Source organism: Berghia stephanieae, chromosome 7, assembly GCF_034508935.2.
Source record: "Berghia stephanieae isolate SIO BIC M18660-M18661 chromosome 7, UCSD_Bste_1.3, whole genome shotgun sequence".
Lineage (NCBI taxonomy): Eukaryota > Metazoa > Mollusca > Gastropoda > Nudibranchia > Aeolidiidae > Berghia > Berghia stephanieae.
In genome coordinates, this window is record NC_088366.1 from 45,441,006 (window position 1) to 45,455,371 (window position 14,366).

At 34.4% G+C, this 14,366-nt stretch overlaps 1 protein-coding gene and 1 long non-coding RNA gene across 2 annotated transcripts in view; both read right to left on the reverse strand.

The window, feature by feature from the left end:
- Positions 1-1,615, reverse strand: part of LOC144976242 (uncharacterized) — an 18,444-nt gene extending 16,829 nt beyond the window's left edge. Inside the window, exon 1 of the long non-coding RNA XR_013646076.1 lies at positions 1,490-1,615. This is a non-coding gene — a long non-coding RNA (uncharacterized LOC144976242). The remainder of the gene's footprint in view (positions 1-1,489) is intronic.
- LOC144976554 (cystatin-like protein) overlaps positions 1-12,408 on the reverse strand; it is a 22,076-nt gene extending 9,668 nt beyond the window's left edge. The window contains exons 1-4 of the mRNA XM_078920848.1: positions 12,303-12,408; positions 3,642-3,833; positions 2,014-2,067; positions 1,490-1,576 (exon numbers count right to left, since the gene is read on the reverse strand). Coding sequence (XP_078776974.1) covers positions 1,490-1,576; positions 2,014-2,067; positions 3,642-3,833; positions 12,303-12,308 — 339 coding nt within the window. The 5' untranslated portion in view covers positions 12,309-12,408. The remainder of the gene's footprint in view (positions 1-1,489; positions 1,577-2,013; positions 2,068-3,641; positions 3,834-12,302) is intronic.
- Positions 12,409-14,366: the final 1,958 nt, after the last annotated feature.

A 14,366-nucleotide genomic window follows, 5' to 3' on the forward strand; every position in this document is an offset into this window, starting at 1 on the left:
GTGGTTTGAATCTTATTTAGATGGCAGAAAGCAACAGGTTATGATTTTAGATAAACTTTCTCGTCAACATACATTGTCTTTTGGTGTTCCTCAAGGCTCTGTTTTGGGTCCAATTCTTTTTGTTTTGTATACTTCTCCATTATCTAATGTCATCACTGGTCATGGGCTGCGCTATCATCTCTATGCAGATGATACGCAACTTTATGCTACTGATAAAACTAAAAATCTCGAAAATATTGTGAAACGTGTGGAAGAATGTGTGACGGATGTGAAAGAGTGGATGGATGCAAACAAGTTGAAAATGAATGAGTCAAAAACAGAAGTGATGATTGTGGGAAATAGAGGGCAGTTGAAGGTGAATGATGGTCTTGAGGTGTTGATTGGGGGTGAAAAGATCAAAGTTTCAAAGACTGTGAAAAATTTGGGTGTCTATTTTGATTCAGAAATGAAAATGTCAGCTCACATTTCTGCTCTCTGTAAATCTTTATACTTTCAATTGAAGAAAATCAGTTCGATCCGTCAGTATATTGCAATTGGAACATGTAAAACATTGGTTGTTTCCCTCATTTTTTCGAAACTAGACTATTGTAACTCGCTGCTTGTCAACTTGCCTCAGGCTTCTATTAAACAATTGCAACTACTGCAAAACAGTGCAGCAAGATTAGTTTTTGGCAAAAAAAAATTTGATCATGCAACCCCTTTGTTGGCCTCTCTCCACTGGTTGCCCATTGAAAAGCGCACATATTACAAAGCAGCGTGTCTTGTTTATAAGTGTTTGGCTGGTATAGCACCGGCATATCTCACAGATCACGTGGTCATGTGTAAATTTGAAAATTACACTTTAAGATCATGTAATGACCAAACGAAAATTTCGGAAAAAAGATCAAGAACAAAATTTGGTGATAGATCGTTTGCTTGTTTCGGCCCCAAGATTTGGAATGAACTACCACGTGGTCTGAGGGAGTGCAAGTCTTTACCTACTTTTAAAAAGAATCTCAAGACACATTTTTACTGTATTTGTTTTTCTTGACTCTATATGAATCCTTGATTTGGCTATGAATTGTTATTGTTGTTATTATTTATTTTTTTTTTTATTTTTCACTTAAAATTGATATTTATATTGTAAAGTGCCCAGAGCTTGTGTTTTACACGAGAATGAGCGCTATATAAATGTGTATTATTATTATTATTATTATTATTCTACCAAAGGGGCAAGTGGAACACTGATTTACTTGTTTTAAATTCTTCCTGCTCTACCACTTTATATGACAACAACATTCTTTGCTTCCTACTATTCCAATGCCTTATGATTGTATCATTATGACTTTGATATATAAGTTAATCATAGATTACAATATGGTTGTTTTACCTAGACCAATGAATTTCTTTTAAACAACGGCAGTACTGTTTATAGCAAGTCAGTAAAATTTCATAAGCTCAGTTAATTAATGAGAAAATATGAAGGATTTAAAATGTATTCTATACTTACCTCGTCCTTGCATTTAACAACCCCGATCTTTTGAAACACTGGATTCCTCCAATCCTCTTCCCAAACTTTAATTGTGCAAATTTGGTTCTAAAAGATGATAATAAAGATTTGAAAAATTACGATTCCGACCTAGTTGGTGTAGTAGTAGTAGTAGTAGTAGTAGTAGTAGTAGTAGTAGTAGTAGTAGTAGTAGTAGTAGTTGTAGTAGTAGTAGTAGTAGTAGTAGTAGTAGTAGTAGTAGTAGTAGTAGTAGTAGTAGTAGTAGTTGTTGTTCATTGTTGTTGTTGTTGTTGTAGTTGTAGTAGTTGTTGTTGTAGTTGTAGTAGTTGTTGTTGTTTTTGTTGTTGTTGTTGTTGATGATGTTGTTATTGTTTTTGTTGTTGCTGCTGCTACTGCTGCTGTTATTGTTGTTTTTGTAGATGATGGTGGTGGATGTGATAGTGGTGGTGGTGGTATATTTTATTGTTCCTTCATTCAATGGTCCAATTTCGCAACAGGAATAGTAATAGATATAAAATACTTACATTTGGTTTACCACTCATCTTGATTTTGAAATAGTACAATATTCCCTCAACAACCTGTAAAAAAAACCCCCAGAAATTTGATGACTGAATCGAATTGCAACGGTAATTTTTATAAAAGCAAAAAATAGCTAGAAGGCTTAGACAGTTACTCAAACGAAGTAAATAGACTAGTAAACTTTGTGTAAACTTAAGCCAAGGGAAAATAACCAATCCTCTCCTTGTGCGGCAATGTGGTCTTATGGCTGAAAAAGACTCTTTCCTCTTTCTTCACATTATCTCATCGTAATCAGGTGAAAGTGAGTACTTGGCCGTTAGCAGCGTTGTCTCCGCCCGAGAAAGAAGTGTAATATCGCCTAACAGTCGTCATGTCTCGTCCTATATGTTAAGTGTTATAAAGTGCTTTGAGCACATTTAGTGGATATTGCGCAATTCGAAAGTCCAATTTTGTTTTTTAATCGTTTTGTTTCTTTTTTTTTTTTTTTATTTGTTTTGCTTTTTTTTTTTTTTTTTTTGGGGGGGGGGGGGGGGGGTTCGTTCTTCTGGACAAAACCAAATTTGATAAAAGCCGAAATGCCTATGTGAACCAATAGAAATGAAACAAAAAAATGGGGAGTAATTATGGCGTATTAAGCAAACCAATACAAAAATATTCAACGTTTCGACCCTTAGCCTTTATTAGGCGACAGACTAAACACGCAGATAATGATGAAAGAGTGAAAAAAAAAACATCTATATCATGAAATAAAATTATGAAGAAATACAGGCATGCAATATTGTTACTCCAAAACATAAGCAATGTGTTCTAGTGTATGGCCCAGTTATCTTTCTTGCAGTTTCGTTAATGGCAGTTTTAACAGATAGCAACAGTTATACACAGCGTCTACCTCGTGTATTAAGTTAACCAATCATAAATAGCAATGGTCCCAAAAAACATCCTTGGATAATACCACTTGCATCGTAATTATAACAAGGCTTTTCTTCTTACACGAGTGCATGTTGAGTTCTATTTGCAAGAGAATATTTTCTCCCAAGTTTGCGGTTACTATAGGCAAATTAACTCTTGTTATCTATTGACCAATCTATCGTATATAATAGAATCGTATGCAATCCAAAAGAAATGCAAACATCAAACATGTGACCAATCGTCTCAATTCTGTTTTATGTCAGGGTAAACCGTGAAGTCAGTGGCCAAGTGGTTAAGGCATTAAACTGCAACCCGGAAGGTCCCGGGATCGAACCCCGCTTCGGGCACTTTCGTTTCTTTTTCATTGAGCAAGATTGTCAACCCCCAATTTGCTCAATTTGGAGAACATGGGTGATTCTGGTTGACATCAGACATCTTGTTCGATGGATTATCTTTATTCATTCATGGAATGCCCAGACGAGAGTATCAAATGATTCCTTGGAGAAATGGCGTATTTATTTTTAAACAACTAAAGTTTAAATCATGAAATTTCAATAAAAATCAAACATCGTCGTTTAGGAGGAGAGTGACTGCAGTTTCTTAAGCTATGGAAAAAAAACCCTTTTCAATTATTTTTTTCCACCATATTGACTTACAACCTTGCAATATAACCAGATCGTTCCTGCATAATTCCAAATTGAACCAGTGGGTCACATAAACTAACCTGAGACGTTGCTTCGATGACCTCTAAAGCTTTATGATTTTGGTGATCTTTACCACGGAGATACGTGTTCATGGCAACAGCAGCAAATTTCACTCTAGGATCGGTGAGATTGACATGGATGTGTTCTACTCCACCCACCACATTGCTGGAAGCTGCTAATGGCAGCAACATAGCCACAGTCATCAAAACTACCTGTAATAGAATATAGAAAAGATTGTATGAACCTATGAATCAATTTGTGTTAATCAAAAAACATGTTTTCATTAATTTTAAAACAATAGGAAAAGATTTCGCTTATAACAGCTATATTAAAATCGATAACTGGTAAGGATCGTAACTCATAGATCCATTTTGAAGGAATTCGTTAAAATGAAAAGCTCTGTTAATTGAAACTTAAACGATATACATTCAGTATCTGATTATGAAGGAACGTATGGCAATCCTTCAGACATCTTCATTTTATAACTCACAATACGCATTACTGATTAATACAAATGAAAGTGAACATTACGCACTTTCATTATTTTGATTGCGAAATTTATAGAAATAGCTTGTGTTTATGCCAAAGAGGATCACATAAATTTACTGTAAACTGGTCAAAAGTAGAAATTCCTCAATTTATGATACATTATTTACACAAATATGTACATGTGTTCAGCAATAACAACAACTAAAACAACAACACTAACAACAACAACAAGGACATATTAGACACGTCAATCATCACATTCTAATGACGAGGATGAGAAAAAGGAGATACGAAACGACTATGGAAAGATTTCGTGCATCACTCTATCCAATGAAATGTAATTTTCCTCCAGTTTGCGAGAGTTGGAGCATGCCTTTTCCCAGTCTTCCCTTGTTATATCATTTATTGCCTCGTCGGTGAGAGTAAATTTGGTGTTCAACTTCTCATATTTCCCTTTACTTGGGACCAAATGAGCTCGATTGGATTGCGCTCACAGTGATATGGGGGAAGTCGCGCAACATCGTGTCAAAATTCATTGATTAGACATTCTGCTTTGAAAACTGTTTCAGGTTTGTTTCCTTTCACTAGAAGTATAGTTGGGCCTTTGATAAATAGTCGGAATGCTGTCTGATTGGAACCATGAAATCACATCAGTTTTTATAGTTGCCAAAGTTGGAGCATGAGGTGATCATGGGCCATCGAATTGTAGCGTTGTCCAATGTAATACGTCTGGGTACTTTGAGTAAAGGCAGCAAACGTTTCTTTAGCCAGTCTTCAAACACCTCTGCATTGACCCCAGAATGATAGTCTCTATCTTCCAGATGATGCAGAAAAGAAAAAAAAACGGTATGGCATTCTTCTAAATACCCAGTATCTTCACCACCTGCAAGAATATCAGTGATCCTCTGTCCAGAACTCATGAGTCTTTTACACCCGAATTATCAGACGTCCATTCCTTAGTCGAGTGAATGTTTATGTTCACCCAGTTTCATACATCTTTGGATGATTTCCATATCAAAGTTGTCTTGGATCCTTTTCCTATCACGTCGATCCACACTGGAGATCTCTCCGTCGTATTTCGATAGTCATCTTCTCGGGGTTGATTGTGAAAGTCCAATTCCATAGCCGTCCTCATTAATGGCTTATCGATAGATAAAAGTATATTTCTTTTCGCAGCGTTACGCGAGTGTCGTATCGCATCGTACAGTTTGTCGTATCGCATCGTATAAATTAAAAGCGTATATGTTTTAAAAGCCTTTAAATGCTCTGTGAAACGTTCGTGCATAGATACAATTTTTCAAAGTTATATAAACAGCATTCATTGTTAATATGACAATATTGAGTATGTATCTGTATTTCAAACGAATTAAAACAAGAGATTTCAAATCAGTAACTGCGACAAGATACAGGCAATTAGCAATAAATCATAAATTCAAAATTTAAGGCAAATTACATAAGTTGTAAGTTGAGAGGAGTTAAAGTAGCAATGACTATGAAAAATTTTGTTTTCTATTTTTGTAGGAAATACTACTCTTAAATCAAAGCCCTATCTCCACTGAGTAAAAATCTTTTTGAATTTTGAAAATCCAATAATATATAACAAAGTTATGCAGTTTCAAAGATGTCATTTATTTGGATGACTCACAAAGAGAAAAAAATACGGAAAATATGGGATTCTTTTTCTGATTTTTATTCTGGTTTGTGCCTGTATTTCGCTTAATACGTGAAATTCGATATTAAAACTTGGCAATTTTATGGCAAAATTATCAGAAAATATGATGAAGACATCAGAAGAGTTCTAACTTGTATAGTTTTAGAGCTGTATGGCTAGGGTCAACTATAAATTTGTTTTAAAATATACATAATATTGATCATTTGGAACTTTTCCGAAGTGTTTCTTATGTCTACAACCCATACAAATGACACGAAAAATGCCTGCTGAACTATTATCAATCAGTCCCGTGAGACCATGGCTTATGTTAGTTATAGTATTTATTTGAGAGAGAGAGAGTGAGAGAGAGAGAGAGAGGGAGAGAGAGAGAGAGAGAGAGAGAGAGAGAGAGAAAGAGAGAGAGAGAGAGGAGAGTTAATCTACTATCTCTATGACATAACAATAAAACAATACCTTAAAAATCGCGCGAGGATTTGTTTCATCCGTCTTCGCGAACAAGGTTGCCAGATGGCCACGTGTGTGGCCAAATATATACTTTTGTTTCTTTTTTTACATTTTGTTCATCTATGTTTGTCTCAGTGACATTTTTCCTAGTCTATTCAATTTTCTGTTTGTTAAAATTTAGTTCATTTTAAGTGGGCCAGTCCTCATATTGAAAGCCATATGATTTTCTATTTAGCCACTTTTGAAGTCGAATTTGGTCAGGTTAAAGTCTGGCCATCTGGCAGCCTTGCCACGCTCACGTCATTTTCGTGTCGCGCGATGGTGGAGCAAAATGGCCGTCTCCATATTTTCACTCATTAAAATGCAAATTGGGTTGATGTTTTGTGAGAATACCGGAAAAGTACCGATCATAATCAAATGAAATTTGAAATATAAATAGAAGAAATGTGCATATATAACCTTATGAGCGACAAAACCTCTCCTCTTTGTAGTTTTAGAAATATTGTACTCCAAAGAGTAAAAATCTATTTTAACGGTCTCCTGGTAATTGTACTAGTTTTGTCGCTTGACATAATCTAAAATGACCTCTTTTCTAACTGTGTGCCAATTTTCAGTCATATTCAATTATAAACAACGTCGTAATTAATTTTTTTAAATAGCATGTACGAATCGGCTTCGTCCCATATTTTGTCGCAAATTTGGGCACTTCGTGAGCGAAAAAGAGGCCCAAAGATTTGTGCGGGAGAGTCATTGCTAGTTAAAGTGAATTGTTTTTATTCGGAAACAAGTATGACGTGAACTCATGATCACTAGCCGGAACTACATGTCAACACGAGATTTTTTGTAAAAACGATGAATTAATCTCACGTTTTGTGGTGCGTAACTTGTTTACATTTTTTACATTGTAAAATCTCGAATAGTATGACAGCGGGTTTAAAGTGGTTTTTTATTAGTCTTAAAGAAGAAAACTTTTTTGATGTGGCATCAACACGGTCCAAAATATATATTCAGTTAAGACAAATTGATTCAAAGCTAAACACAAAGTTTTACATCTTTTGATAGAGGGACAGCTGAGAAAAACCAGAAAAACACGCGCCATTAATAAAAAATCTGACTATAGTAGTAATGGTGGTAGTAGTAGTAGTAGTAGTAGTAGTAGGAGTAGTGGTAGCAGTAGTTGTAGTAGTAGCCGTGTTAGTAGTAATAGTTGTAGTTGTAGTTGTTATAATAATATTATTGTTATTATTATTATTATTATTATTATTATTAGTAGTAGTAGTAGTAGTAGTAGTAGTAGTAGTAGTAGTAGTAGTAGTAGTAGTAGTAGTAGTAGTAGTAGTAGTAGTAGTAGTAATATTAGTAGTAGTAGTAGTAGTACTAATAGTAGTAGTAGTAGTATTTTAGTCCGTTCCAAATCCCGTGCGCAAGGAATATCGCAAATTCCTCCAGAGTTATGAAATGTGATGGCATCATTTTATGCACGAGCTTACGTATTTAGTGACATTACGAATTATGAATACCGATAGTAATAGATCAAATAATTTTCTCACAATGACGAATTCCTTTGATCTTTTCATCGTTTGCAATAAAATATGATCAAACATTAAAATGTTCACAGTAATGGTGTGTTGATTCTCTTTCCCGTGGGGAAAATATTCACAACAAAGTTGCATTCGGTGGCGTGGTTTAGGAAACAATTTTAGCTTGTTTGAAATAATGTAACAATAGACATCATTGAAATAGCACTTAATAGTGTTGAAAAGGCTCATAGCGTTTAAAATTTATCTCTGCCCTGGTGGACAATGGACATGTAATATAATATATTGGACAAGCAGCCCGTGTGGTGCTTATACATTTTTAGACAAAGACATTGATGTTTTAAAAAAACATGGGGGTCCTCCGAAATTATAAGCCCGTCTTCGATAGAACAAGGAGAATGCCTTTCACAAAGACATAATCCCCGCCAACTGTTGAACAAGACAACTCATAAAGGTCGCACAAATCCCACTGGTCTCCCATAGAGGAGGGTACTTGTTTGCCATTCTTGAATTATGTTCTCTGGGAAGGGGGGGGGGGGGGGACTTTCAATTTGATAATGTGAAATTTCACTGAACCTTAACTTCTTTAACACCAGATTCCATGTAGTTTTTGTACAGAATAACCTTTCAAAAGAACAGTAGTTTTCAAATACAAGAAGTGCTTATTCAAAATGACATCATTTTTAACTTGACCTCTCCACTCTGGGTTCCTGGTTATGGGCAATCTATTAATAATATTAATTGCTATTCACCTCGTACCATGAAAAAGAATTTCACGCTGCGCCCCAATTGAGACATACTTTAAAATTTTCCTCATTTTCACAAATTTGCATGTTTTGTCCATATTGTTATCATGTTTTTTTTATGAATGTAGAAATCTTAACAAGCAGCTACGCCTCTGGCTTTCACTATTAAAATGAAATAATTGTGACCCTCCGCCTCGAAACGGTATTAAGTCGGATTTTTTAATTCTGGGTTTTTGGTACCCAATCATAGCTTATATTATGCTTAAAATTTTGATACCAAATTTATAAAATTCTGATTTTTCATTGCCCAACTATGACCGTTTGAAGTAGGGAGAGTGTAAAAACCAAGTTTTGAGAAAATCGACTTTGAAGTGAGGCACCGTTTTCACACATAATCATATCATTGGGCAAAGATAACTCCTCAGATACGGGCATTGAAAATTTGACGAGAATAGTAAAATTTGCAGAGACGCCAATTTTCAATTTGACTCACAGGAATTTCAGTGCCGAAAGAGGAATTTCCGCACACACAAAAAGGGAATTGGGATGATATTTGGTATTGTGTTTACATATTGTATAGATCTAAACAGATAACTGATTACACATATTTTCTGATATTATGAACACATTGTCAAATACAACCCCAACGTTTCTTTATTTCAAGTGAAGAAAAGCTCCAAAACATAACGATGGTAGTGAGGATGATGTTGTGTTGATGGTTGTAGTAGTAGTAGTAGTAGTAGTAGTAGTAGTAGTAGTAGTAGTAGTAGTAGTAGTAGTAGTAGTAGTAGTAGTAGTATAGTAGTAGTAGTAGTAATAGTAGTAGTAGTAGTAGTAGTAGTAGTAGTAGTAGTAGTAGTAGTAGTAGTAGTAGTAGTAGTAGTAGTAGTAGTAGTAGTAGTAGTAGTAGTAGTAGTAGTAGTGGTAGTGATGATGATGTGGTGGTGGTGGTGGTGACTGTGGTTGTAGTAGTGGCAGTGGTTGTAGTAGTAGTGATGATGTGGTGTGGGTGGTTGTAGTAGTAGTGATGATGTAGTGGTAGTGGTTGTAGTAGTAATGACGATGTGGTGGTGGTGGTTGTAGTAGTAGTGGTAGTGATGATGATGTGGTGGTGGTGGTTGTAGTAGTAGTGATAATGATGTGGCGGTGGTGGTTGAAGTAGTAGTGGCAGTGATGATGTGGTGGTGGTGGTGATTGTAGAGTAGTGGTCGTGATGAAGATGCGGTGGTGTTGGTTGTAGTGTATGTGTGTGTGTGTGTGTGTGTGTTAGAGATAGATAGATAGATAGAGATAGAGAGAGAGAGAGAGAGAGAGAGAGAGAGAGAGAGAGAGAGAGAGTACTAAAAGTGCATCAATTGATAAGTAGAGCAACACGAACTTTAAAAACTAAAGAGGCTAAAGTATCTGTTATTAGCTATTATTGGCAAGTGCAGGAAGGTGAACATAAAAATTAATCCACTGAGCGCAATTTATTGATGTGTGTGTGTGCAAGTGTTACCTTTGTAGTTATTCATTATTATGTAAGATGTCCTTAACATAAATAAAACACTCAAAAAATTTTTATGACATTGCTCACTTTTTGAAGAATTTTTTATATATAAATAAATAATCAATGAAATAAGAATTTTAATGTGACATTTATGTCTTATTTATCAGAGGGAATACGGTTTCAAAATGCCAAAAGTTAAAGAAGGATTTATAATTTCAAAGTACAGTTTTGAAACTATGTGAAGCTGGGTGGGCAGGAAAAGAAATATCAAGAAAGAGGATGAGAAAGAATGAGAGAATAAAATACACACACACACACGTGAGAGAGCGAGCAAGAAAGGAGAGGAGAGGAGAGGAGAGAGAGAGAGAGAGAGAGAGAGAGAGAGAGAGAGAGAGAGAGAGAGAGAGAGAGAGAGAGAGAGAAAGATGCAGCTAAACAAAGAAATAATAGCACTTGGTGTGTATCGAAATGCACAAAAACACACACATACGTAACATACGCATGCTGACGTCATGACACACCGCCCGGGCATTTTAATGGTCAACAGGCGCATGTGATGAGCGTTGACCAATCAGAATCATTCATTTGTAAAGTTGTCAAGGAAAAACCTAGACTTGTTTACAGTTTTTAAAGTTCATTATTGGTTGAACCATGACCTTGTGGAAACAGTCATGCTTACTCTGAGATAGATAAGGACACGCCCTTTGCTGTGGTATCTTACATCTTATTGGTGGAGGAAAAGACTTAATATTACTAAGTCTTGGAAATGGTGGCTCTCTGAGAAAAAGTCAACTCTTGTTTTGAATGTTTCACTGATAGTTGCTTTTTTTAAACTTTAAATATATATAACTTATCGTCAATACTTATGTTGAATTATTATGTTTTTATGTAGAAAAATGATTGTAGTTTATGATACAACCAAAAATTGAAATTGGGTCATTTTGACCAAAGTATTATACTGTATCAAGTGAAAAATAATCGGCTTAATGTTACTAACAATTCTAGTGTTCGAACCAATTTTCAATAAAAATCTATCAGAAGGTTATGAAGATAGCCACGTCAATGCGTGCGCACGGGTTGTTGAACAGACTGTAGTATTAACAGCAAAGTTATAGTCGTCGATGAATTATCACATCATATTATGAAACGGAAATAATGCTTTATCGGTTCGCAAATTGCTTATTTGGACATGTAAGTGAACGGCTATCAATACATTTTACTTTTTAATGTAGTGAAATTTGACATTCTTCACGCTTTGTTATTGCATCTGACACAACATCATTCTATCTCATATAATAGTGTTTCTTTAACTTCCTCACATATCCCAACCAGCATACAACACGATATCATATCTGTTTATTTAATACTGACGAACCCGCCACAGCTTAGAAAAAAAATCGGGCTAGGACTCGTTGAAAAGACATTGTTAAAAGAATATTTTCCATAAAACAAACTAATTCCCATAGGTAGACAGATTAAAGGCATAATAAAGAAAACATATTTCGCTAATTAACTATCTCAGCGCCACAATTAGCACGTTGTTTGATCAGTAATTGTTTTCAAACATATTTATGAACTTAATTGTTTTGTATATCACAAAAATGAGGAATTCAATACTATTTCAATGATATCAAAATCTTTACAATTAAATAAGTACGAAGTAATCATATCGATTAAAACAAAAGTCATCCTCAAAACAAAGACTACAAAAGCATACATACGCAAAATAACGATGCATGTTTCTAATCGTGAATTAGCAGTGTTTGTATCCTCCGTTTGACTGCATGCAGGTCTGAACACGTCGCCTCGTGGACTGAATCAGGTCCGTCTTGATCAAAAGTCTTGTTATTGTTGACTTTAAACAGCCAAAATCAAACGATTTGCAACCGGAATTTCACACAAACCTGTTGTGTACGAGCCAATTGCTTGGTTTCTTTCGGCGACGGTTAAAATCATCAAAATACAATGGCAAATTATGATGTAAGTGCATGCGTCACCGTAACCTTTGTCTTTTCTTTTTCATTCGGGATCACAACAGATGATCCTTTTCTTCATAATTTGTGTAAGCCATCCGTTCATTAAACGGTCATAAAAAAGAAGCGGATCAATTGAATGACAATTTATTAATATCACATTTTACACAATTGGACAATCTATCACTATCATACTGTTTAATTTGCATGTAATTATTTTTAATGGTGAATGAATAGAAATAGTTCAATGAGCGTTTTGTTAATCATTGCCCCGAGTATATGCCAATATAACAAAGATTTGAAGTTATCAGAAAATAATTGATCTCTTACCTTCATGGTCGTTAAAGATTGCAATGTTGAAATTTTGTATGTGAAGAATTCTAAGTTGTAAAAGCTCCGGGAATGAACACACAATTTATCACGTATAACGTATAACGCTTGTTTTCGATGCCCATTTGACTGAGAAGTACAAATTTATTAGCCACTCCCACGCCTCGTTCTGAAAAAAGTCCGCGAAATTAAAGGGGAGGCAAGAGAAAATCAGCTGATCGTTAAAATAGTAACAGAAAAGTGGAGGTGCTCGGCAATGAATGCAAGAAAGACATGTAAAACGCCGTAAAAATGTTTAAAAATCACTTAATGTTATACGAGTAATTACCATCCATAACAACCTGTCAAATTCACATATGTAAGATGCCAAGCCAAAATTAATAATAAAATAATAAAAAACACGATTGACCGTTGACTACACATGCTTACGAGTACCAGAAATATTTTGTAAACAATGTAACACAATATAATGTGTAAGTTTCAAAGCAAATGCAACCACAAATAACATCAAAGAACAATGTGGGACTACTGTTTTAATTTCATAAAACCAAACGTATATTTTCTGCCCCCGATATTGAACGTGTAGTTAGTATGTATCGTACAAACAACATTCGTTTAGACAGGTAGTCGGGATTCTAGCGCCAGTTTTATTTGGGCAACCGTGATTGGGATTTCACTCAATGCACTTATTATTATTATTATTATTATTATTATTATTATATATTATTATTATTATTATTATTATTATTATTATTATTATTATTATTATTATATTATAATATATAATAATATAATAATAATAATAATAATAATAATAATAATAATAATAATAATAATAATAATAATAATAATAATAATAATAATAAGCAGTTGAAAGCAGTCTTTGGTGTATAAGTGCATATGTACATTATTTCTTATAATAAATGCTTCAAAACAAAACAAAACAAAACTAAAAAAACAAAAACATAAAGAATAAATGAATAAAAATATCTATTTGGGCATTTACTTACATTAATAGTCTTGAAAATCACAATTACAATCCATGAAAATTAAATATCCCAAAATCCGAAGAAGACATGAATTTAATCCAAAATCCAACACAGGAATGTATTTTAATAGGAGACAGATATCCTATTAAAACTATAGCATGACTTGCAAACAACAATACCCCACTCTGCGTTTAACGGGCTTGTGGCCGTCACATTGTAAATTGTGACCGCATTAGGGTAATCGGTGTCCTAAAGACTGACATACTGACATACAATCAATGAGAACTATAAAGAATCCATTCTAGAATTCAACTACAAACTGAAAAGCATGATAAATATCACTCTATCAAATAATTTTCTTTGCACAGGTTCACTCACACTCTCCTTTATTGCAAAACATTGATAAGTGAGAAAAAGTTTGTATTTCAATTATAAACTTAATCACATAATCTAAATGATGGAGAATAAAAACAGTTAATTATAAAAAATTTCACAGATCAAGTTATCTATTTGAACTCCGCATATTTAGCTTAATTACTCAATGACCATAAATTTTTTAAAACTGCATTGTTTCATTTAAACAAGACCATGACGCTTATGCCTGGACCGGGTATTCACAACTTCTGCATTTGCATTCCACTTTTGAATCGAATTAATCTCTATCTTATCCGTTTATTTGCAAAGTTTCTGCACTTTATAAATAAGACCATAACGCTTATGTCTGGACCGGGTATTCACAACTTCTGCATTTGTATTCCACTTTCGAATCGAATTAATCTCTATCTTATCCGTTTATTTGCAAATTTCTGCACTTTATAAATAAGACCATAACGCTTATGTCTGGACTGGGTATTCGCAAATTTTCCTATTGTGTTCCACTTTTCGAATCGAAATAACATCTAGTCTATCCGTTTATTTGCAAAGTTTCTGCACTTTATAAATAAGACCATAACGCTTATGTCTGGACCGGGCATTCGCAAATTCTGCTTATGTGTTCCACTTTTCGAATCGAATTAATCTCTATTTTATCCGTTTATTTGCAAAGTTTCTGCATTTTATAAATAAGACCACGACA